Source organism: Moschus berezovskii, chromosome 8, assembly GCF_049115385.1.
Source record: "Moschus berezovskii isolate FMDL1 chromosome 8, NW_MosBer_1.0, whole genome shotgun sequence".
Taxonomy (NCBI): domain Eukaryota; kingdom Metazoa; phylum Chordata; class Mammalia; order Artiodactyla; family Moschidae; genus Moschus; species Moschus berezovskii.
Genome location: NC_142467.1, coordinates 89,977,813 through 90,004,690, shown reverse-complemented (window position 1 = coordinate 90,004,690; position 26,878 = coordinate 89,977,813). Strand labels below are relative to the sequence as shown.

Genomic DNA, 26,878 nt, shown 5'->3' with positions numbered 1-26,878 from the left:
GCTATTATAAACAGGATCTTTTTTCCATTTCACTTCTCATAGGTTACTCCTGATACATAGTAAAGTTAAATTAATTTTGTATTTATCTATTTTCACTTTAGAAAATTCTGCTTAAGAATTGGAATTTTCATTTCTTTGTTGACCTATGGCTTTGTGCTTACAGGGAAATGATTGTTATTCTACCTATTCTTATTACTTTGCATTTTTTGGGACATTGTACTAACGTTAAAATATGCAACTGCAGGCAAAATGAGGACCAAGTTAAACACAATTAGACTCAAGTCTTTATTTCAATGTTCTGAACCAAATGTTATGCAAGCTCTTTCTCGTATTTCCCTTAGCTTCAAATCTTTAGTGAGGGATTCTTCCTCACACATGCCTGCCAAATCTGATTCTCCTGCCACACACCCTTTCTAACTTCTGCCAAAAGATTGTTTTACAAAGTCCTGCTGGGCCTCTGAGCACAGATATCGGCAATTAGAGTTTGTACCATCTTCTTTCAATAGGTTTCAACAGTCAAAGTGAAATGTTAGATGTGGGTAATTCCCTTCGGAAACACAGGAAGTTTTTTTAAACTAAAAGAGATTTAATTAAATTTGACATTGTACCATATGGAAGTCAGGCACTAAGATATTCATCATTCTCAAAATTTACTCTCTAGAGTACTGACAGTCTTTGTTTCACAACAGGCCAAAATCTCATAAAATTGCTTTAACTGATCTAATAAAACTATTAAATAATGTTACAATTCACTTGAAATATAAATACATGCTATTTAAGGATAGGGTGCCAAATTTTTAAAAATTTTATGACAGACAGTGAAACCGATTGTTGATATCCTGGTATATTACAAATGAAATTTATGGCATAGTCTTAAGGCACAAAGGCATAGTGCATACACACACAAATATATATATATACATACACACTATATATAAATATACACACACAAGTAATACATATACATGTATATGATGAATATATTATACACATATAGTATATGTCTTAAAATATCTAAGCTACTAGCTTTAATAAACATTTGAATGATTATTTTATTTTACATGTTAATTATTAATCTCTATTGTTCCTAATGATAACTACACTGCAAAAATAAAGAACTACTTTATTAACTATTTAAGTTAACATGAGTGAAGAACAGAACAAGGGAATTCAGATTAAAGAAAAAAGCTAGATAGAAACTTCTAAAAATGTTAAATAATACTGAAACAATTAAAATATATATTAAACGACTTCAACTTTCCTCAATATATAAAATACAGACATTTAGAGAAATGATAATGGTAATAACAACAGTGAGTCAGAGAGTTTACCAGTGATTGTGTTATGAAGACGATCAGCATCTCTTTTAAGAGGGCAAATTTCAAATGTGAAGCAACTTATACTTTTATGTAGGTTTAATTTCCATACAGACAATAAGAAATATGTATGAGAGATAAAAAATTATGTAACAGATCTTCTGACCTATATAATTCATTTCAAATACTAACTAATCTTCAAATTATCAGGTAACATTAAGGGTAGTCTCTGGTTTACTGTTAAGTGTAGTATGTCAAAATAATTTCAACAATTTACCTACTAAAATTAAATAATTTTTAAACATGACATCTATATTCAGTATGGCTATACCAATACGTTTTTGCCAACAAGGCATTTTGCATTGAGAATCTTGTAAAAATTAAAAACCCTGTGTCATCAAATGGGAGAACTGACCAGTGAATGAAGAGAATACACTGTTCACTGAGCAAACAGAATGGTAAAGATGTACAGATAAAAGAGAAACAAGAATATTAAATACAATTCTACAGTTCCCACCATTAGATGGTAGAATGCCAAGCTGTTTTGTGATACTGTCAGTCTTGTCAGGAATGAAACATATTGAAAAAAAAAAGCCATTTAGATCTTATTGATTACAATGAAGAGGATGCAACCATATATTATATTCTCACAATAAGGTCTAGCTGTGGTCTAAGTGCAGCTAATTCTACTAAGCCTATATTATATAGTTTGATCAAGGGTCACTATTTCCTTAAGAAATTAGGATTTCTTTATTCCATTTATCATACATGATTTTGACATTTTATTCATCTATCTTCAGAAGACTGATTCAAAGTTTTCTTTTAGGAACACAGAGATACACTCTGTAGCTAAAATGAAACTGTATTGTTATTTGTTAGCTGCAGAAATAATTTCAGTCTTTCAGGGAACAAAGGCCACCTTCTATGCAGTGCTGGCACAACTATGACTTTTAGACTCATTTAATCTTTGGGAGACTAAACATTAATTTAATCTAGTAATTTTAATCTAATAGTTTCAGTTCACATGGGAAAAAAAGCCACCAACCTGTCAAAACACTTCATTCTCAAACAGCTATGATAAAACCAAAATATTCATCAAGGTCAAAGAGAAGTGAATATAACCCCCTAGCCATTTATTTCACTTTTTGGAGTTTGATTTTCAATGAAAATGAAATGTCTTCTTACCTAATGTTCTTTAGAAATACTTAACTATGTTCCAAAGTTTTCAGCAATGTCCTTTCAACATGAAAGCTAATTATGAAACTATAATTCAGTTTCAATATGCCATTTTAGAGAAAAATATCTGCATTTCCAGAAGTTTGGTTCAGTTCAGTTTAGTTTGGTTAGAGCTGTGTATTTTAAAATAAAAAAAATGACAAAGAATTTTATTTTATTTTTTTAGTAAAAGTCATTGCTTCTGAGTTGGTGCATCACAATATGGCACATTTTCTATAAGAAGGTCTTTCCTAGGGACCAATTCTGAAAGAAAAACAAAGAGAGTATTTAATATCATTAAAATTAAATTCAAATAAACTTTTCCCCTAAAATTTATAACAGTAAAATATCTAGTTTTAAGATAAACCTTCCCAGTGATATTTTATTTCAGTTACCTTCTAAGGTGGTGTTCTTTATTTTAAATGGATAGTTTAATAGGATTCTCATTTCAGGTTATATAAAAGCATACATGACCAACTTAACGCTTTATCATTATTCAGTTCAGTTCAGTCGCTCAGTCGTGTCAGACTCCTTGCGACCCCATGAACCACAGCACGCTAGGCTTCCCTGTCCATCACCAACTCCCAGAGTTCATTCAAACTCATGTCCATCGAGTCAGTGATGCCATCCAGCCATCTCATTCTCTGTCGTCCCCGTCTCCTCCTACCCCCAATCCCTCCTAGCATCAGACTCTTTTCCAGTGAGTCAACTCATCGCATTAGTTGGCCGAAGTATTGGAGTTTCAGCTTTAGCATAAGTCATTAAATATAATTAAATAACAACAAAACACCTTGTCAGTAGCAGATTACAGATTAATGATAATTAAAACTATCAACTGGAAAATTAGTTTATAGTACCAACTATATAAAAAGCAAGATGACTTTTCTAATTTAAAGATTTCAGGGAATTTCCTGTCAGTCCAGTGGTTAGGACTCTGCACTTTCACTGCAGGGTGCCACTTACCTGCCTGGTCGAACTAAGATCCCACACACAACTGAAAATTTTACAGAACTGTGGCTCTCAACTAGAGGTGTTCTGGGTGGCCATAGTAACTGAAGAGTGCTACTGGAATTTAGCGGGGAAGAGTGAGATAAATGTGGGACAGGCTGTGAAGAACTATCTGTTCAAAATGACAGTAGGGCCCGACTAGGAAACATTGTTCAACAACAACGATGATGATGACAACAAATGCTGAGCCCTAGGTAAGACATCCTGCTGAAGTCAACTGAGGGAAAGCTTGTAAGATACAAAACTTTTAGGAGAAGAACTGAATTAAGTGGAATCAAGTGAACTGTTACAATCAAAGATGCTCACACCAAATTCTATGAAGTAACTTGCTTATATTCTTCAAAAACAACAAGGTCATGAAAGACAAAGAAAGACCAGGGAACTGCTCCAGATTAAAGGAAGACTAAAAAACATGATTAAATGCCATTTGTGTGATTCTCAACTGGATCTTAGACCAGAGATCTATCCAATCCATTTTTTTTCCTTCTGCTATAAAGGACACTGTTTGGACAAACAGAAAAAACTGAATAAAAGAACTGAATCAACATTAATAAACTGACCTTGATTATTATACTGTTGTTATGTAAGAGAATGTCTTTGCAAATTTAGGAAATACACAAAGAAGTATTTTAAAGAAATATACACTGAAGTATTTCTCCAGCTCTAAACTCAAGCAGGCTGTTATGATCTGAAAAATGCTCATTCGGGGGGAAAAAAACACATTATGTCTGCAATTTACCTTCAGAAACTTCAGGGAAAAAATGAGGGAGAGATGATAAAGCAAATGTGGTAAACTGTTAGAATTTGTAGAATCTGGATAAAGGAAATTAGCATATTCTTCAACTTTTTTTGTAGCTTTTCTATAAATCTGAATCATTAAAAACTCTTATAATGAATTCAATTCAAAAGGAAAACTGAAATTCCTACAAAAAAGAGAAGTGATATGACTAAAGAAAATGCTCTTATGAGCCACATGGTAAATCTGGCTTACTGAAATGAGAACCCGTTAAATAAGTATTATTTAACCATTTTTTATATCTCACTTGCTGCTTCCAAATCTTTGCAGGTTTCGTCAGAGAGCATATTATAGTTTAGGTTTTAACTTATTAACAATGACAGTAAATTGTTTCACTTATCAAACATATAGGTGCTTATTTTTTCCTGGGCATTACATCAGGAAAGGAAGATACAGAGATGAATATATAATAGTCACCTCAGTACAGCACAGTGACAGAAGTTAATAACATTGTATTGCATATTTGAAGGTTGCTTAAGAGAGTCTTAAAAGTCCTCACCATGAGAAAAAAAAATTTTGTTAGTTATGTATGGGGACAGATTAACTCAATGTATGGTGGTGATCATTTCAAAATGTATATATAGGATCATTATGTGGTATGCCTGAAACTAATATAATGTTACATGTTAACTATACCTCAATTTAAAAAAAAAAGCGTCCTCAGCTTCAAATAGTTCACAAGCTAGTGGAAAAGACAGATTAACCAAAAGTCCAACAAAAAATTGTTTAAGTAAGTAAGAGATTTAATTTTCTCACATATCAGGAAATACAGATTAAGGCAACCCTAGGCTAAGGTCCGAGAAGGCAATGGCAAGCCACTCCAGTACTCTTGCCTAGAAAATCCCATGGATGGAGGAGCCTGGTGGGCTGCAGTCCGTGGGGTCGCTAAGGGTCGGACACGACTGAGCGACTTCACTTTCACTTTTCACTTTCACACACTGGAGAAGGAAATGGCAACCCACTCCAGTGTTCTTGCCTGGAGAATCCCAGGGACGGGGGAGCCTGGTGGGCTTCTGTCTATGGGGTCACACAGAGTCGGACATGACTGAAGTGACTTAGCAGCAGGCTAAGGCAGGTCCTTAGTACCACCAAGGACAGGCTTTTTTTCTTCCTTTTCTGCTACTCTTCATGTATGGTGTCTGTCTTCAATGCTGCTGTCACATCACCTCTACATTCCAGGCAGGAAGGGGGAAAAGGACAAAAAGCAGAGTACTAGCTTGGCCTATGCCTTTTTAACTGAAAAACAATAGCTTTATTGGAAGCAACATTCAGCAGACAGCTGCTTGCACTGGCCAGAAAGGTGTCACATGGTCTGAAAAATCATCCCCCACCCCGCCCTGCCTGTCACACTCTACTCTGAACACAGTTTTTAAGAAAGAATAGATACTGGAGAGGCAACAAGCCTACCACCCTTTTGGCTGCACAGCATGAATATGCACCCTTTTTCCCATACACAGAAAGCTACATCTATTTGCTACCTGACCCCTACAGTCTCATCCAGGTTCAAAACCAGGATCTCCAGATGATGTGCCAGCCTTTCCATTAGGTCCAGCTGTGGTTCACAAGGTAGCTACCTACTGGACCATAGTAAAGAACAAACAGGATACAGCAATAAAAACCTGGAATGGAAAACACATGGCAGTGACTGCTCCACAGCAAATCCTAAATCCTTCTGGACAGGAAGAGCAAGAGCTCCTTGCTCGTGGCAAAGCAATAAACTCTGGTCAGCCAAACTGGCAATAGCTCATCCTGTTTTCTGGGAGACCAAAGACCCTCTATTATCTACTGTCCTTCAAGGCTCCTAGTCTGTCCTCTAGGGGATCCAGATGTGGGATATTAGGGGTAAAGCTCTTCTTTGACGCTCAGAAGTTTTCATAGTTTACGTCCAGTTGATATGAGTTAAGGGATCAGGATGCCTTTAAGAGCTGAAGAGACCTAGCTAGGCTTGGGGCTTCTGGCAATACAATTTATTCAAAAATTTTGTAAGCTACACATCTTTTTTTCTCCCCGTCATTTCCATGTACAAGTAGCCACAGGCAAACATCCTGACAATTACTAAGCATGAATATTTTCATCCTCTGGCAATGGTCTCTATGTTGTCCCATACCTTCCTAGCCCTTCGTTTAATGGACACGTCTTAGCACAATGAAAATCTACAGGCTCAGGTGAATAAATGCACCCTATATCTGATCTTTGTCTGGCAAATGAGAAAGATTTGGGATACTGATCTTATTTCATATTAGAGCTAAGAGGTCCCTTGCTTGTACTGGCTTTACTTTTAGTGGATAGTAGCAGCTGGCATTTTTTTAGGCCTGCAAGGCTCTAAATTATAGGACCTTCAATCAATTAGAGTTCAGGATGTAGCGAGAAATGTCCCTTAGCAAAGTTGTACTTCTTTCCATCTGTGCTTCACAGACTGACTAGCTTAATCTGCATTAATCCTCTTTTTTCAGTATTTTGCTGAAAGCAGAAAGAAATAACGAGCACACACTGACATTCTGATTACTCCCCTTATTGCTGTAGATCTACTCCCAAGAAACAGGAAGTGGTATGGTCACCACTACATAACAAAGGCCACCAGCTTAAGGCCTGTGATGGTCAGGTCCGTGTTAACAATACTCTCCCCAACACCTGCTTTCATTTCGCATTTTATATTGTGTAATCTCGGGTATCTCACTTCTTGGCAACAACTTCTATTGTTCTTGGTTAAAAGTAACAAAAGCTGACTGGCTAATTAGGCAGAAAAGGCATTTATTAACAGTTTATTGGTCTAACTCAAGGAATTACTGTGAGGGCTTAAGAATCAGGCAGGTTTGAGGCTAAGCTTTCAGGAACACTGTCCAAAGCAATACCATGAACTGGCCTGATGATGAAAACTGCTACTGCCTACGGGGCACTAGAAAAAACTACCACCATTTCTATGCTCATGGAGTACAACACACTATATTTAGGATGTTGGCAGAAACTCAACTTTACTACATCTGTTCTTGCTACACCAATGACACTTCTGGAACAGTAACTTGACTCTGCAACCACTGATGCTAACTCTTGCCAGAAAAATGGGTTCTGTGCCAAGCCTCTTTTCTCAAGCTCATTTAGGAATATGGGTAATGTAGTGTGCTACATCGGAGAAGGCAATGGCAAGCCACTCCAGTACTATTGCCTAGAAAATCCCATGGATGGAGGAGCCTGGTAGGCTGCAGTCCGTGGGGTCGCTAAGGGTCGGACACGACTGAGCGACTTCACTTTCACTTTTCACTTTCCACTTTCACACATTGGAGAAGGAAATGGCAACCCACTCCAGTGTTCTTGCCTGGAAAATCCCAGGGACGGGGGAGCCTGGTGGGCTTCCATCTATGGGGTCACACAGAGTCGGACACGACTGAAGTGACGCAGCAGCAGCAGCAGTGTGCTACATATCCATGCCTGAGCTGCAAAGAAAACTAAGGAAATGAATATTCTAGATTCTGTTTTGGGAATTTAGAACTCATAGAGATGGAAATCCCTGAAATACAACAAGGTTATTTAAAAACTGGTAAATATCCAAAATACAATATATTAAAAGGATCAAACACCATGATCAAAAGGGATTTACTACAGAGATGCATGGATTTTTCAATACCCACAAATAAACCAATGTGATACACCACATTAATAAAATGAAGAATAAAAATCATATGATCATGTCCATGGATGCCAAAAGCAATTGACAAAGTCCAAATCCATTTATGACAAAAACCTCTCAACAAAGTGAGTAAAGAGGGAATAAACCTCAACATAATAAAGGCCATACATGACAAGCTAACATCATGCTCAAAGGTGAAAACCCAAAAGCTTTCCCTCCAAAATCTGGAATGAGACAAGGATGCCTACTCACCACTTTTATTCAACACAATTTTGCAAGTCCTAGCCAGAGTAAGGCAATGGCAAGCCACTCCAGTACTCTAGCCTAGAAAATCCCATGGACGGAGGAGCCTGGTGGGCTGCAGTCCATGGGGTCGCTACGAGTCAGACATGACTGAGCGACTTCACTTTCACTTTTCACTTTCACACATTGGAGAAGGAAATGGCAACCCACTCCAGTGTTCCTGCCTGGAGAATCCCAGGGACGGGGGAGCCTGATGGGCTGCCGTCTATGGGGTCACACAGAGTCGGACACGACTGAAGTGACTTAGCAGCAGCCAGAGTAAACAGGAAAGAAAAAGAAATAAAGGCAACCAAATTGGAAACAAGTAAAACTGTCACTAGTTGAAGATGACATGACATAATATATAGAAAATCCTAAATATTCCACAAACAAAACTATTGGAAGTAATAAATTTGGTAAAGTTGTGAGATAACAAAAACAATACCAAAAAAACCTGTTGCATTTCTATATACTAATAATGAACAGAATAAATATCAGCAAGGGAAATTAAGAAAAGCATTCTATTTACATACATATGGATAAAATATCTAGGAATAAATTTAACCAAGGAAGTGAAAGACTATTAACCTGAAAACTATAAGACACTGAGGAAACAAACTGAAAACACAACTAAATGGAAAGATACTGTGTTTTCATGGATTGGAAGAATTAATACTGTTATTGAAATGTCCACACTACCAAAACCAATCTACATATCGTATGCCATTCCTATAAAAATTCCAATGGCATTTTCCAAAGAAACAGAACAAACAACCCTAAAATTTGAGACGCAAAGACCCTAAATAGCCAAAACAAATCTTTAGAAAGAAGAACAAGACTGGTGACATCACAATTCTTGTTTCAGACTTTACTACAAATCAATCACAATCAAAACAGCATGGTATTGGCATAAAAACAGACATACAGATCAATGGAACAGAACAGAGGGTCTAGCAATAAATCCACACATACATGGTCAGTTAATTTATACCAGAGGAGTAAGGAATATGCAATGGGGAAAGAAGAGTCTCTTCAATGCATAGGGCTGGGGAAACTGGACAGTCATATGCAGATGCCTGAAACCAGTTACTTCCCCTCATTCATCTTTATACCACTTCAGAATGCATTCTTCACTCAGAATTTCAGCTTTATAAAAAAGCACCACTGTTTTCTGAAAGGTGTTCATGAAATGAATGTTGTCATAGCTAGAGTAACTTTTTAAAACAGAGATTAAAGAATCAAAATTGTTCTATCTTGAACCCACAGGCATAACGTAGAAAAAAGAGATCCATATATAACAGAAAGGAGGAGGCCATTATTAAGGCAATATAGCATTATATCCTATAATCATGTAAGAGTCAAAATTTTCAATCCTGTGGGAAAATTAAATATACAGAAACCCAAAACAAAAAAAAAAAAGAAATTTAAACTAATATTATCATACTTAAAACTAGGCTTCTGAAATACAGTTATCAAATTTAGTTATCTGAAATTATCTAAAATTTTATTCATATAATAAAGATAACATTTTGCTATAATTGCTATAGTACACAGAAACTCTAAAGATTAAGATTAAAGCTAATGACTATAAATTTTCAATTTAGGATTAACCATGCTTATTGCCCTTAGAAATATTACTTAGATCAAATAATTTCTGATGATAGTCATAAACTAGAAATAACTTTGAAAGCTGTATAGGAATTATAGTACTAGACATTCAGATTTACTGTTGCTGTTTAGTTGTTGTATCCAAATCTTTTGTGACTCTATGGACTATAGCCCTCCAGGCTCCTCTGTCCATGAGATTTCTCAGGCAATAATATTGGAGTAGGCAATGGCAAGCCACTCCAGTACCATTGCCTAGAAAATCCCATGGATGGAGGAGCCTGGTAGGCTGCAGTCTGTGGGGTCGCTAAGGGTCGGACACAACTGAGCGACTTCACTTTCACTTTTCACTTTCACACACTGGAGAAGGAAATGGCAACCCACTCCAGTGTTCTTGCCTGGAGAATCCCAGGGACGGGGGAGCCTGGTGGGCTTCCGTCTATGGGGTCACACAGAGTCGGACACAACTGAAGACTTAGCAGCAGCAGCAGCAGCAGGCTGCCATTTCCTTCTCCAAAGAACCTTCCCAACCCAGGGATCAAATATCTGCACTGGCAGGCGGATTCTTTACCACTGAACTACCAGGGAAGCCCATTCAGATTTATAAAGCTGTAGCAATCAAGACATTATGGTAGTGATACAAGGACAGAAAAGCAAACTAACTGAAGAAATTATGAAGTCAAGGAACAGATGCACAAATATATATTATTTGATTTTATGCTAAAGGTGACCCTATAGTGCAGGGGTGAAAGAGTGGTCTTTTCAATGAATAATGCTGGATCAACTGAATATTCAGATATTTAAAAAATACATCTTGATTCCTATCGTATTCCATATAAAAAAATCAACTCTAGTTGATACAACCAATAAAAAAAAAATCAAACGATAAAGCTTTTGGAAGAAAGCACAGGATGATCACTTCATGACCTTGCTTGAGATGGGCAAAATTTTCTTAAACAAGACTCAGAAAAGTATTAACCATAAAAGAAGAAAAGATTAAACTGGACTACATTAAAATTAAGAACTTCTCATCAAAAGGTAAAAACAGCAAAACAAGGGACTCCCCTGGTGGTCAGTGTTTAAAACTTCGTGCTGCCAACGCAGGGCATGCAGGTTCTATCCCTGGTCAGGGAGTTAAGATCCCATATGCCATGTGGTGTGGCCAAAAGATAAAAAACAGAGGACAAAAATAAAAAATAAATAGCAAAATGAAAAAGCTAAAAGTAGCTTCTTGTAATATATATATATATCCAACAAAGGATTTATATTCAGAACATATAAAGAATTCCTTCAAATCAATAATAAAGAGGCAGATAACCTCTTAGAAAAGTGAACAAAACACCTGAACAGCCACTTCATAAAAGAGAATATCCAAATGACATTTGAACACCTGAAAAAGTGCTAGTACTTCCTTAATTACCAGAGAAACACTAATTAAAGTCACAATGTGGTACCATTATACAACCACCGGAAATGCTAAAATTAAGAGATGCCTAGTATCGAGAGCTGGTGAGGATATAAAGCAACTTGAGTTCTCAGACACTGCTCCTGGAAATGTAAATTAGTCTAATTACTTTGGAAAGCTGGTCAGCAGTACCTATTAAAGCTGAATAAACATATACCATATGACACGGACATTTCACTCATATAATATTCATAGAAATGTTGCTATATCCAATAATAAAAATGAATGGCACAAAGAGAGAGAAAGAGCCAGAGCATATAGAAATCCTATATGATTCCAATTTATTATATTGGGTTAAAAACTGATACTGTTGAAAGTCAAGACTGTGGTTATATTTGCGGAAAGGGCTGACTGGAGGGGCATGAGGGGTCTTTGGGGACAACAGTAACATTATATAACTTGATGTGCAGATTGGTTACATAGGTATTTTAGTTTGTGAAAATTCACTATTATAAACTGTGTACTTTTCTGTTTTTATGTTGTTTGTATCTTTGTTATTGTCCCCTCAAATACTTTAAGGAATGAAAACCAATGAGATTCTACTCTAGCCCCACCAAGAGTCTGGAGGTATAATAGAGGATCCTCAACTATATTCCCATTCTGTGTAATTCCAATTCTTCTAAATTAAAATAACTTGAATCATAGAAAATCAAGAAAAGATAAAGAAACAGATTTAGTCTAGGTAGGTGACAAATTATACTATGAAAATTAAGAATGCCAACTAAATTATTACAAAAACAGTCCTACAGCAAACCTCTCATATATTGCGGGTTTGGTACCAGACCACTACAATAAAGTATTTCAATAAAGCAAATCACACAAATTTTTTGGTTTCCTGAACCATGTTAAGAGTTATGCTTACACTATACTAATAGCCTACTGAATGTCTAATAGCATTATATGTAAATACCTTAATTTAAAAATACTTTATTATAATATACTAACCATATTCTGAGACTTCAGCAAGTTGTAATAGTAACATCAAAGAGCACTGATCATGGATCACTATAACAAATACAGTTAATAAGGAAAAAGTTTGAAATACTCCAAGAATTGCCAAAGTGTTACACCGGGACACAAATGAACAAATGCTGTTGGAAAAATGGCACCAGTAGACTTGCCTGACTTGCCTGCTTGACAGTTTGTAATAAATGCATTCTCTGGGAAGTACAATAAACTGAAGTATGCCTGTACTGTCTTTGTAACTGAAGTTTTGCAATACAACCAGTGGTTAAGATTAAAAAGAAAAAACAACAAAAGAAAAATGTCTAGTAAAGCAAAGTTTCATAATTCAGCACTTTTAAATACAGCCTTACAAATGTGTACAATATATACCACACTGGCAAAATCAAACTTTTTTACTAATTAGCATTAAAAGCACTGTAATTGCTCAATAGTTTAAAATACACTGCAAGCAACATTCTTTTTTAATATTACTTACTCAGCGTATTGTGGTCTGTGTGAATACCTTGTATAACAGATGTTCTGAGTATCAATTCAACATCAGAACCTATTTTTATTAGCTGTTAAGAAAACAAACAAACAAAAATAAATCCTCTGCATGTTTTTTCAATGGTTCACATTAATGTACTGTTTTTTAAAACTACAGGTTTACTACTAAAATTTCTTTTTAGGTGATACTTGCTTTTAACTTTTTTTTTTTTTGCTGTGCTTTGCAGCTTGTGAGATCTTACTTCCTCACCAGGAATCAAACCCACGTCCCCAAAAGTGGAAGTGTGGAGACTAAACACTGGACTGACAGGGAATTTCCTTGCCTTTAACTTTCTGTAGCCATTCCAAGCTTATAGAAAGCTTAGACATGTATATACTTTTACCTTTTATCTATCCATTCCATATTTTGACCCAGAACAGATTTGGAATATATATTTTACAATACATTTAAAATGTGCAATTTTCTTGTTATTCTTTTGAGTGCATCTGAATCTTTCTTATACTATAGAGCTGGATATTCTGAACGTTAGTAAAAGCATTGCATTAGAAGTCAGAATACTTGGACTCCAACTCTGGCTCTATCATTGAGTGTGTGGCCTTGGGTTAACATCTACTCTCTTTAAGTTTCAGACCTCATCATCACAAAATGAAGAACTGGACTAAAACAGTGATTCTCAGAGCCGTGGATCCTTGGGAGGATCTTGAGACCCTTTCAGGGGACCCATAAAGTAAAAATTATTTTCATAATACTAGAGCCATCTGTATTGTTTGAGCTGTGAGCAGTAGAGCTTTTTCTGTGGAAAACCATTTCTACTTGAACGAACCACTGATAGACAAGCTCTGATTATTCAGATTTGGGTAACTGGCAGATGTTTTCTTGAAAATGAGTGATATGAGTACCTCACTTCAAGAAAACAACTGACAGTCATTTGCTGACAATGACAAAATGTAAGCTTTTAAGCAAAAATCACAATTCTGGAGAACCTGTATCTGTCATTTTAAGCCTGACAGATTCCCAATACTTCAAGATTTTTCTGATGAGATGGATATTAACAGATGCAATTTAAAAATATTACATACTGAACTATGTCAATATTTGGAAGGTCTGCATTACTTGGTAAACCTATATTTTTTCAAATCATGATGTTACAAAACCATGCATGGGTAAAAGACCCACTCAATGGGAAAAACATTAAAATCTATTGGTCTACTAAATGAAGACATGAGGGCATATGAAAGAATATCCTAGAAAGAAGCAACAGCATAAACGGCCTCAGACAAGAAAGTTCTTGGTAAATTAAAGCACATTCAAAGAAGGCACTAAGCTGGACGAGTAAGAAGTATGTGGTGAGTTGAGGTAGGAAGTTAACAGGAGTCAGATGATGCAGTGTTAAAGGTCATGGCAGGCAGAGACTTTAGATTTTACTTTAAATGGGATGAGGAGCCATGGGAGTTGTCAACAGAGTAGCCATGGGATATGCCTTTTTAAAAGGCTCACTGTCTAGTAAGGATCACGACTAGGCTGCAGGGAGTTAGAGCAGAAGCAACAACAGCTGCTAGGAGGCTGTTGTAAAAATCCAGTGAGAAATAATGGTGGCTTGAACCAGGAAGTAATAATGGGAAGATAAGAAATGGTCAAATTCTGGGTATATTTTGAAGGTTAAGTCAATAGGATTTGCTGTCAGGCTGGATGTAAATGTGAGAGAAGGAAAATAGTCACAAAAGAGAACACCAAGGTTTTTGGTCTGAACATAAAAAGGAGGGAGCTGCCATTAACTGACATGGAGAATGCTGTAGGGGGCAAAGCCTCACCTCCTGACAGACCTCAGAAGGGGCTTAGTAGGGTAGAGAAAGAAGAACAATGAGCCTTCTCACTCACTGGAGGTGCATAAACTGAGCTGGGGTTTAGGTTTAAGACTAGAAACAAAGCTAGATCAGAAACATGGGATTAGGGGAGAAGAGTGGGGATAAGCAGGATGTGGTTATGGATGAGACCTCGAACTCTCCACTCCCCCACGAAGGAGATAAACACAGACACCCATCTATTGGTCTAACAGAGTTCCACACTGCAACTAACCTTTAAAGAAATTTACCACTTGTTTAGGTATGGTATCAAAGAATATTCACAATTATTTGAAAAGGATAATATATACACCTACCATCTTCCAACTATGTATCTATATAAGGCTGAATTTTCTTCATATAATTCAGTCTAAAAAACACATTGCACCAGGTTGAATAAGGAAGCAGATATGAGAATTTAGCTGACTCCTATTAAGCCACACATTACAGAGATTTGCAAAAACATAAAATAATGCCATTCTTCTCACTATATTTTTCTGAAAATAGTTATTTTTCATGAAGACTGTATATGTTAGCATGTAATAAACTTATCAACTTTAATTATTTAACATATATTTTAAAAATTTCTCAGTTTTAAATTCTATTATGGTAAATATTGATAGGTATAACATACATACAACACTTTTTGGAGTCTTCAGTTTTTTAGAAGGTAAAGTGGTCTTGAGACCAAAAAGTCTGAGAACTGCTAGTCGAGAGGCCACCTAGGATTCCTTTCGGTGCCAAGGCTTCATCACAATATAAGACAATGTAACTAATTACCTACAAATTACTAAATATTTAATATACGAAAGCATAAAATATATACATATATGTACACATATATGTGTGTGTATACATATATATACATATAACAAGTATCTAATTTCAAGAGTGCTTAATGTTAGTGCTCTATATGTGAAATTAATCTGGAGATTATAGTTCACTTTTCCAGTTTAGTTGATATAAACCGACTGCAATTAAATATTTTTAAAATCATGACTTCAAAATTTAGAAACACAGGCATAACTCAAAGAGATATTGTGGGTTCAGTTCCAGACCACCACAATAAAACAAATATCACAATAATGTGAGCCACATGAATTTTCTGGTTTCCAACTCTCTATAAAAGTTATATTTACAATATACATGAGTCTATTAAAGACTTCCCTGGTGGCTCAGACAGTTAAACGGTTAAGCGTCTGCCTACAATGTGGGAGACCCAGGTTCAATTCCTGAGTTGGGAAGATCTCCTGGAGAAGGAAATGGCAACCCACTCCAGTACTCTTGCCTGGAAAATCCCATGGACAGCAAAGCCTGGCAGACTACAGTCCATGGGGTCACAAAGAGTCAGGCATGACTGTCTATAAAAGTTATATTTATAATATACACTAGTCTATTAAGTGTGCAACAGCATTATGTGTAAAAGAAAATAATGGGGACTTTCCGGTGGTCCAGTGGTTAAGAATCCACCTTCCAGTGCAGGGGATGTGGGTTCAATCCCTAGGGAACTAGGATCACACATGCCCTGGGGCAACTAAGCCTGTGCTCGGCAACAAAAGATCCCACAAATAAAACCTGATGCAGCTAAATAAATAAAACAATATTCATACCTTACTTAAAAAACACTTTATTATTAAAAAATGCTAACCAGCGTCTGACAATGCAGGGTTGCCCCAAACCTTCAATTTGTATAAAACACAAACTGTGAAGTGCAATAAAGCAAAGCACAATAAAATGAGGTACACATGTACCATATTGTTAATAATCAGTTTTCTGAATAGCAAAATAGTACAAATCTTGGCATACATCTTTAAACTTCTTTTCAAGTCATGACTTGATTATCAGGTCGTTTTAACTGCTTCCATAGATAAAAACTGCATAGTCCCCATTTGTCCTATCATAAGATTAGGTTAAATCTCTCCTGTTTTATGTTAAAGGGAAAGAAATCCTTAGGCTATCTCATTTTGTCTCATTAGTGTATTACAGATATTTACTACTTCAAAAATAGCATTTTCTCTACTAAGTATTTGCATAAAATTTTTTGTTTCAATATGTGGAAATTCTATTAAACATATAAGAATCTCTAAATTGTACCTTCCTCTTTACTAAACCAATTTTTGGAATCTTAATTAACCCAGAAAATAATTTCTCATTTTCTTCCTAAGAGTCCTTTCCCCTACATTTATACAAAGTTAGGTCCAGGAACACTTAGGAAGCAGTGTTCCTTCCTAAGACAGAGACAATGTATGTATGCATACGACTTTATACAGGAAAAGAATCAGTGTGCACTTTTTCAATGAACAAGCACTAGGAATACTAGGAAGCTCACAGAATAGTGTTAGTAGACTATCTTCCACTAGTGAAGTGACTAAAATGCAAATACAGAAGGTAAACCAAGAACAGTTCATAAACTCTGGCTATTCAACTTCTACAGCCAAGATATGAATTTTAAAAAATTCTGTCCAGCTGAGCTGAGTGAGTAGAAGTTTTCTCTGCGTAACTTGAGAGAGAGTTATCACACTCACTCTCCTTAGTTTGTCACTTGCCTTAGACAAAGAGAGCATCTTTGTGAGTTTCTAGGCTGGTTCAGCTGTTCTTGCTTTGATCATGGTTACACTTATGCTCTTTTCACTAGGCAACTTGCTATCTTATAGATGTAGGCACATGACCCTTGAGGAGGTGAGCCATACCAAACAAGTGAAGGTCATTTATAGTTGTGATGGCTTTAACTATCAACTAATGGCTTTTATTTCATAAAGTCTCTCCATTTTTATCATTTCCTCCAGTTACTAAAATTTGAGTTTTATCATAACTGAAACATTTAATACTGTACCTCTTCTATTTTCTTAGGAGAAGTTTCAGTTTTATTACATTTGAATTCTTCATTTATCTTTATTCGAGCTGCTAGAAAAAGGAAAAAATATGCATATAGTTATCTGCTTTTCTAATTTATAATTCCTGTCCCAATAATTTACATATTATTCATTATATTACAGTACTGTATGCTATATACATACATATCTATTATTTCTGTAGCAGAAAAAAATAATTTTGCCATTTATTTTAAAAGTCTTTTGGAGAGCTTTTTACAGGCTGGCAAATTTGTAATTAAACCTAATATATATTTTTAGCATTCTAATATTTTTGTTTCCTGCTTTTTATTTCTAATTTCATTTGACCCTCTAGCTGTGAGATCCTAATAAATTCAAATTAATACTTTGCTTTTGTAAATATAAGGATCTGAATTAAAATGCTTTTTTTTTTAAGATGGCAAACTCAATACATATAAGCATGTTTAACTGTCCCTCCTCCAAAACACTTAAAATGAAGATACTGCAGCAAGGAAGATATGTAAATAATTTTGAGTGCCTTGGCTGACAAGTAAAATGATGGACAAATGAAACTTTTGTTCATATAATCCAATGCTTTGGCATCACTACGCAGAATAATTTAATATAACTGATAAATTGCCTTATAGTGCTGCTGTGAGCATTTAATAGTAAAGGAGAAGGAAATGGCAACCCACTCCAGTGTTCTTGCCTGGAGAATCCCAGGGACAGGGGACCCTGGTGGGCTTCTGTCTATGGGGTCACACAGAGTCGGACACGACTGAAGTGACGCAGCAGCAGCAGCATGCATTGTTAGCTATTCTTATAATTATTTCACTTAAAAACATTTAAAGGCACAAAAATATGCTATGGTGATGGAGATGAGCCATAGAACCTTCCTCCTATGCTCAATACATGTCAACATGTAATGTGGTTAAGAGTTCAGACTTTGAAGCCAGAATGCTGAGCCTAAATCCCAGCTCCACCTATCCTTTCACATTATTGTCAGTTTTCTCATCTGCAAAACTAGAAATTATAATAGTAACTACCTAACAGGTCTGTGATAAGAATTAAATAAGGAATTTGTGTAACACATATAATATGAAGCATATACTTTAATATTCAAGAAATGTTTTTGGTAAATTACAAAAACTTGAATTCATAGGGACAGTGGGGACACTTTACCTAGATGCCCTCTTATTTTCCCTTATTTTTTTAAATGGAGGTTGAATTTTTAAAAACAAATTTTATTGGAGTACAGTTAATTTACAATGTATGTTAGTTTCTGCTGTACAGCAAAGTGAATCAGTTATACACATACATATAACTACCCTTTTTTAGATTCTTTCCCAATACGGATCATTATAGAGTGCTGAGTAAAGTTCTTTGTGTTATATTAGTTATCCCATGCCTTATTATTTATCTGTTTTATATACAGTAGTATGCATATGTCAGTAACAATCCCCCAACTTATATACTCTCCCTCCTAAGGTATCCTCTTAAAGAGTTTTAGAAACTGAGTATGACCAACACAGAACTTAAACTTTAGAGCTCTGAGTTCCAGAAAATACAGAAACCACTTTGAACAGTGAAATACTGAATCTGGAACCATTTGTGATAGATTCCCTTTCATAGTTTCATAGCTGCTGCCACTTCTAGAAAGACACTGGCATTAACAATATGGTACTATCTGGAAAAGACTCTGATGCTGGGAAAGGTTGGGGGCGGGAGGAGAAGGGGACGATAGAGAATGAGATGGCTGGATGGCATCACCGACTCTGTGGACATGAGTTTGAGTAAACTCCAGGAGTTGGTGATGGACAGGGAGGCCTGGCGTGCTGTGATTCACGGGGTTGCAAGGAGTCGGACACGACTGAGCGACTGAACTGAACTGAACTATCTGGTACTAGAGAATGTGAAAATTTGATTATATAATAGAGAAATGAGTTTCATGGCTTGAACGTAAGGCAAGCCATGAAATTCTGATCCTTTTTTTTCCCTTATTCTTTATGAAAACTTGATCTTTTACAGTTTTTCTAAGTAAGTACTTCTCAAAGAAGTGTAATATAGACTCATTAAAACAAACAAACAAACATTAAGAGAGAGACAGTGAAGGTCATTGCCCAAGGCAGGTCTTAACCATACAGGGTCTCTTGGACTACTAGCAGCCAACTGAAAAATGGACTTGCTTCAAAGTGGCAAAGTATAAACTTACCTTCTAATGCTCTAGCATCATTTTTAAAAACCTGTTGTCTGGTCCTGTGCAATGCTTTAAAGAGCTGTAAAACCTGGAAAGAAAATCAGAATTCAGACCTCAAAAGAAAAAATTTTCACATTTTACATAATTACAAGGATTAAACAGCACTTATTTCTTAAGATTATTTTTCAAAGTAGCTGGTGAAAAAAAGAGTTGGTCAAAATAACTCCCTTGATTATTTATCTTTAGATTTTAAAAAATTAGCCTTATGTACTAACAAAAATATACAAAATTCTTTGAAACAAAATAATATGAGAATGGTTAAAAAGTTAATGATCCCCCTGCCAAAATTAGTTTGCTAAGGTAACCAACTTTGCTAGTCTGATATGTATTTGTTCTCAATTTCTTAACATAGACCTTCATCTGCTCTTAAAGTCATATACACATGCATACAAACTCATGAATATACTACATCTTAAAAGAGCCCAGAAGGAAGATGCTTCAGATAATTTAGGAAAGTTTAATTGTGATATCCAAAAAAAGAAGTAGAATGCTGAGACTTGTGAATATTTAAGACTGTGCTTAACAACAACCAAAAAAGTGTATTCAACATTGTCCCCCCAACACTGTTCTTTCTTCTGTCCTCTCAATTTCAGTTATGGAAAACAATGAATTTCTGAAGCTGGAAATCTCTAGGTCATTCTTTAAATCTACCTTACTCCTCACGGAGAAACCGCAGGGATTTCTCTTTAATCATTTGGATATTCTCCATCACCCAAAACAATTTAAATTCAGATCTCTCCCTATCTTGTGCTTAGACTACTGACAAAGATTTGCCAGTCTGCCACCATTCCCTCCTTTCCCCCAGTCCATTCACCGGATAACAATACTGAAACTTGACTGAGTGTATCCTATGTGCTAAGCACTATTCAAGCATTTTACATATATGAGAAAACTTACAGCATCACAGGCAGACACCAAAAGAGAAACAGGAAGAAGAAAACATAAAAATAAAGCAAAGATTACCCAAAGAACTTTCTCAGAAACATAAGTTATTGCAAACATGGAATAACAACAAAAAGAAGTTATAGTAAATTTTAAAAGGAATTTTCAGAAAATGCCCCAAAGCTCTTGGATATCAAATGAGTGACAGCAAGGATTAAGTCCAGAAAATCTGCCCAGAAAGTAGAATGGGTATTGAGGAAAGGATAATAAAATTAAAGGAGTAGTTGAGATGGCCCAACAGTTACAGTCACAGGATCTCCAACAAGAGAGAACAGAGAACACAGATTCCACCAAGTGCTCAACACAAACCCATGTTGCAGCATATCACGATGTGAGTTCAGCATGATGCTAATAAAACAATCTTGGGAGAAAAAAACAGTTCACGTATAAAAAACAGAAAATTAGAAAGCCGCCTGATTTCTAAAGAGCATCACTGAGAGAAGACAACGGTGTAAAATCTTCAAGCTACATATCTAAATTATCACCTAACTGCAATGACAAATCAGTATTTTCAGAAATGCAAAGTCTCTTATTTGTTATATGCCCTTTCTTAGAAAGCTATAGAAGAAGACCGTGCTCCACCAAAACAAGGGGCTTGTTTTTCTCACACACACACGCAGGCACACACACAGTGGGAATGAGGGAGATGGGTGATCCAACACAAGAGAGACAGAGAGGATGGTAAAGGACAAATAGGTCAGCATTTGTGCAGCCAGCAAAGAAAGCAACTATTCTGGACTAGAGCAAAAGGCTGGATTGCTCCAGGAAAGATGATGCTAGGGACAAAAAGGAAGCTAGTAGATATCAGTTTTGCTCATAGTTTGGGAATAGATAAGTAGGAACACCGATCATTAAAACAAAGCAGTTATTAACTTCAAGAAACACTAAGGTTTAAGGGAAAAAAGTCAACATAATCATATATTTATAATATCAGAAGGCTCAGCTCTGGACAAATTTTGTATAACCATAATAATATCAAAGATGAAAACAGATTCACCAAAATTTGTATACTGAGAGAAACAGGGTATTGGGGGAACTTAGTCCTCAAACTCACTGCAGACGGTGATGGCAGCTATGAAACTAAAAGACGCTTGCTCCTTGGAAGAGAAGCTACAGTAAACCTAGACAAGGCACTAAAAAGCAGAGATATCACTTTGACAACAAAGGTCCACATAGTCAGTTATGGTTTTTCCAGCAGGCGTGTAAGGATGTGAGAGTGGGACCAGAAAGAAGGCTGAGGACCAAAGTACTGATGCTTTCGAATCGTAATGCTGGAGAAGACTGTTGAGTCCACAGACTACAAGGAGACCAAACTCAGTCAATTCTAAAGGAAATCAACACTGAATACTCAGAAGCTGAAGCTTCAATACTTTGGCCACCTGATGAGAAGAGCTAACTCGTTGGCAAAGATCCCGATGCTGGGAAAGATTGAAGGCAAAAGGAGGAGGCAGCAGAGGATGAGATAATTGGATGGCACCACTTGGAAGAGAAGTGATGGACATGAGTCTGAGCAAAATCCAGGAGATAGTGAAGGACAGGGAAGCCTGGCGTGCTGTAGTCCATGGGATCACAAAAAGTCAGATACAACTGAGCAACTGAACAACAAAATCCTCAACTTTCACAGACAAAGGTCAGTAAATAACTACAAAGAGGGAAAAAAAATCAATAATAGTTTAAACATGTTATTTATAAATATGGAGGTAAATATAAGAAGAAATAACTAAAATGGTTCAGTTCAGTCGCTCAGTCGTGTCCGACTCTCTGCAACCCCATGAATCACAGCACGCCAGGCCTCCCTGTCTATCACCAACTCCCGGAGTTCACTCAAACTCATGTCCACAGAGGCGGTGATGCCATCCAGCCATCTCATTCTCTGTTGTCCCCTTCTCCTCCCGCCCCCAACCTTTCCCAGCATCAGAGTCTTTTCCAGTGAGTCAACTCGTCGCATAAGGTGACCAAAGTATTGCAGTTTCAGCTTCAGCATCAGTCCTTCCAATGAACACCCAGGATTGATCTCCTTTAGAATGGACTGGTTGGATTTCCTTGCAGTCCAAAGGACTCTCAAGAGTCTTCTCCAGCACCACAATTCAAAAGCATCAATTCTTCGGCGATCAGCTTTCTTCACAGTCCAACTAAAATGATTAAAAAGTGCTTATATCCGGGGAGCAGGATTGGGAGTATATAGAAGGAAGTAGACACCTATTGGTTTCTGCATAACATCATTTGACTTCTTAAATTTTATACACTTATCTCCTTTATAGAAACTAAAAATATATATAATTTTAAGAGAAAGGACACTTATCAACAAAAAGAAAAGACAACCCATGGAATGAAATAAAATATTTATGTCATATATCTGATAGCGGCCTACTATTCACAGAGCATATAAAGAACTTTAAAAAAAAACTAATTTAAAAACAGGCGTGATATTTTAACTCTTAATGTTTATGGCATTGTGTTTTGTACCATTTATTAAATAAAAGATTTAAAAAAAAAAACAGGCAAGGATTTGAATAGACATTTCTCAAAAGAAGACAGACAAATAGCTACTAAGTCCATGAAAAGATGCTCCACATAATTTGCCATTTGAAAAATACAAATCTAAATCTCAGTGAGATACTACTTCATCCCAGTAGAATGTCTACAATCAAGAAGACAGTCAGTGACATGTGTTGGCAAAGATGTGGAAAAACTGAAACTATTACACATTGCTGATAGAAATGGAAAACTTTGCAGCTGCTTTAGAAAACAGTTTAGCAGTTGCTCAGAGAGTTAAACAGATATCATATGACCCAGGATTCCACACCTAGGTATATAACCAAGATGAAAACAAATGTTCATACAAAAACTTGTATATGAATATTCATAGTAGCATGAAAGAACCCAAATGTCCACCAACTCATGAATGAATAAATAAAATGTGGTGTATCTATCTTGTTATGGCCTGAATTGCGTGTCCCCACAAAAGATATGTTGAAGTTCTAATCCTCAGTACACGTAAATGTGACCTTATTTTGTATTTTCAAGATAAAAACTGTGGTAACTTGTTAGAACAGCCAAAGGAAACTAACGGATATTTTACTACTGGAAGTGGGACGCTGCTTTAACAAATATCTAAAAATGTAGCAGTGACTTTGAAACTGAGCAATATGTAAAGAAGGAAAAATTTTGAGGCAGTTGATAGTGAAGGCTGAGATTGTCTTGAAAAAGACTGTTGGCAAACATAGGGTTGTTAAAGGTGGTGGAACGACATAGAAAACCAGGGAGTTTAATACTACAAGAGTGGTCGAAGAGGCTGCAAGGGATTAAGAAGGAAAAGTGAGTATGCCTAATTATTTTACATGCTATTTAGGAAAAAAGAAAGTAATTCACTTAGTACAACCACCAGTATCCCTACTTTAAGAACTAGTATTCAGAAAATGTCATCATTACTGCCTCGGAACGAATATCACCTTGGAGTTAATAAACTTTTATTCAAATAAAGAAACCTAGGTCAGACTGTCTTCTTGTTTTGATGTACTTATATCGATTGGACAAATTTACGTAGTGTATATGGAAAGTCAATTCTTTACAGTAAGATCAGTTTAAATCTGACGCTACCACTTATTCTAAGCTTAGGCAAATTAGCCTTTTTGCTTCAATTTTCTTGAATAATAGGCTACTTTTTAAGGGTAGATGATATAATTACTGTACTAGGTTTCACTTTAACTGGTTATAATCTCTGTTTTCTAAGTCTGGGTTATACGCCCCTCTTGAGTACATCCACAGCACTAGGCACTTAGTACACTTTCTTGAAGTGTCCCCTACTTCCTGAAAGACTTCTCGGTCACCTTGTATCTTCCACTTAGCACAAGTGTCTTCTACACGATAGTTCTCATCAAAAGCACTTTTGGAATGAATTCTATTTAATTTCATCGTATTCAAGTTTTCTAAGCAAATTCCCACTTGAAGGATGGTCCATATGCTACTTCCTCTTTACAGAATACTCCTTCCTCTCTTCTCCTAGGTAATTTCTTAAAAAAAAAAATAAAACAAAACTATTTATTTTAAATTGGAGAATAATTGCTTTACAATATTGTGTTGGTTTGCGACATACATCAACATCAATCAGCCATAGATATACATATGTTCCCTCCCTCCTGAACCTCTCTCCTACTTAATTTCTAATAACACTTCAGGTCTCAGTTTACATGAGTTTTTTGTTTTTTTTTTTTACTTTTGCATCCCTCCAGACAGGATTGCTGCTGCTGCTGCTAAGTCACTTCAGTCCTGTCTGACTCTGTGCGACCCCATAGACGGAAGCCCACCAGGCTCCCCCGTCCCTGGGATTCTCCAGGCAAGAACACTGGAGTGGGTTGCCATTTTCTTCTCCAATGCAAGAAAAGTGAAAAGTCAAAGTGAAGTCCCTCAGTCATGTCTGACTCTTAGCGACCCCATGGACTGCAGCCCACCAGGCTCCTCCGTCCATGGGATTTTCCAGGCAAGAGTATTGGAGTGGGTTGCCATTGCCTTCTCCCTATTAAGTGCTACTAAAAGCTATTATGGACACTCAGTAAGTTTTTTGAAAGAATAACCCTTTACAGTTCTGTTTCTTTCAGTCCTGTGACATATATTAAAATGTTCTAGGAACAGAGTTCAGTAGTACAAGAACTCTTGGTGGCTCCCTGTTATTGACCAACCATTATAAGCACTGTTTGTTTTTTTCTCACTATACTATAGCAGGTCAATTTCCCTTTTCCAAGTCTATGTCGCAACCGGCCATACTTATAATACTTAAGGTTGGATAGGGATGGCTGGTCCCAGAGAATTATACACTGGCCAGGAATGCGCATCAGTTTGATAAGGAATATGTGACCTCGATCCTGAAGGGGGCATCACCTCCCAAAGCTCGTTCAGAGGACTCAGGAATCTCAGGTCTCTGCTCTGTCTCTCTAAGTGCTACTTTTGGCAAGTGGTTTTGCCGGATTCGGTTTCCCTGTTTACTAGACGTCTATGCACCTTTTGGTAATTTGACGAAATCTTTTACCTCATCGGATGGTTTCAGCGTAGGACTTTCGGGTCTTGTACAATTCCCAAGGATGCGAAATGGGTCCCTCACAGAAACGCTCGGTGTGGAATGGAGAGCCAGTTCACCGGCGTGCATCACGGATAAACCGTCTGTATTTGGTAAATGAAGTAGGGCCACCTGTACCGCCCTCCCTCCTCCGCACCTGCACAAACCATCGACTGCCCTCCAGGGCTGGTTACAGGCTTCTCAGGTGTAAAGGCCACATCCTCCGTGGAGGGTCCTGAACCTCAGTTACTGAGACTCCAGACTATGTTCGCAAGGCCGCTCTCTTACTCTCCCCGCTGGCATCACACTCAACCCCTCCCCGGACCCAGTCACCTTGGCCGCCTGACCCATGGCTCTCGCCTCCGCTTGCGCCTACTTCTCCAGCGGTCGAGTCGCCCCGCCTCGCGGCAACCAATCACTACTCAACATCCGCCTGCCCCGCCCCGTAGCATTGTTCCTAACGCACCGCAACCAATCACCACGAAGCATCTCCTTCGTAGCCCCGCCCCCCGCGAAGGAACAGGCTAGGGGAGTTGGGTAAGACGGTGGCCTCTGGGAAAACCGCGGAGTCGCAGAGCTCACTTACCGCAGAGACAAGAACGGAAATAACCTGGACGCCATGTTAGTTAGGGGCAGAGGCACTTCCGGCCGTTTCTGAAGCAACCTCTGGTGGTAGAGTGTGGGTTGATAAATAGCTTCGGCACCTTTATGTCCTTACCTCTTGTTTGGGGGTTGAGGTTATCTATTAAGGAACCATTATTTTAACGTTTCTGAGTTGCAACTTTTGTCTTTGCAAAAGTGCACAAATAAGAGCCAAGTCCTAAAATCTATCGCAGGTGTTGATTGGAACGCCGACTTCCAAAAGCACTGTTCACACTTTATCCCACTTCATTCCTCTAGAGGGTGAGGCTGAGTTACTTCTCTAGACCACTCGTTGCCTACTCAACATGCCCTACTCCTTGGTTTTGCTGTTCAAAAGGTTCCGTTCCGTTCCGTTCAGTCGCTCAGTCATGTCTGACTCTTTGCGACCCCGTGGACTATAGCCTACCAGGCTTCTCCGTCCATGGGATTCTCCAGGCAAGAATACTGGAGTGGGTTACCATTTCCTTATTAGCAGCATCACGATCATAAACTATCATAAAGCATTTACCTACATTTAACTTATGACTTTGCAAGCATAAAGAAAAAA

The 26,878-nt window shown here is 37.1% G+C and overlaps 1 protein-coding gene across 4 annotated transcripts; it reads right to left on the bottom strand.

The window, feature by feature from the left end:
* Positions 1-266: 266 nt before the first annotated feature.
* Positions 267-26,096, bottom strand: LYRM7 (LYR motif containing 7). Of its 4 annotated transcripts, none has more exons than XM_055429857.2 (5): positions 26,023-26,096; positions 19,650-19,722; positions 17,440-17,510; positions 12,754-12,835; positions 267-2,795 (listed from the first exon to the last, which is right to left on the bottom strand). In XM_055429857.2, exons 1-5 carry the CDS (start codon positions 26,038-26,040, stop codon positions 2,725-2,727), a joined length of 315 nt encoding a protein of 104 aa, XP_055285832.2. In that variant the 5' UTR covers positions 26,041-26,096; the 3' UTR covers positions 267-2,724. The 4 variants fall into 4 exon arrangements, with proteins under 4 accessions (XP_055285832.2, XP_055285833.2, XP_088694945.1 ...); XM_055429858.2 differs by having other exon boundaries at positions 17,440-17,507; XM_088838819.1 differs by lacking the exon at positions 26,023-26,096 and adding an exon at positions 25,663-25,837.
* Between the last annotated feature and the right edge of the window lie 782 nt (positions 26,097-26,878).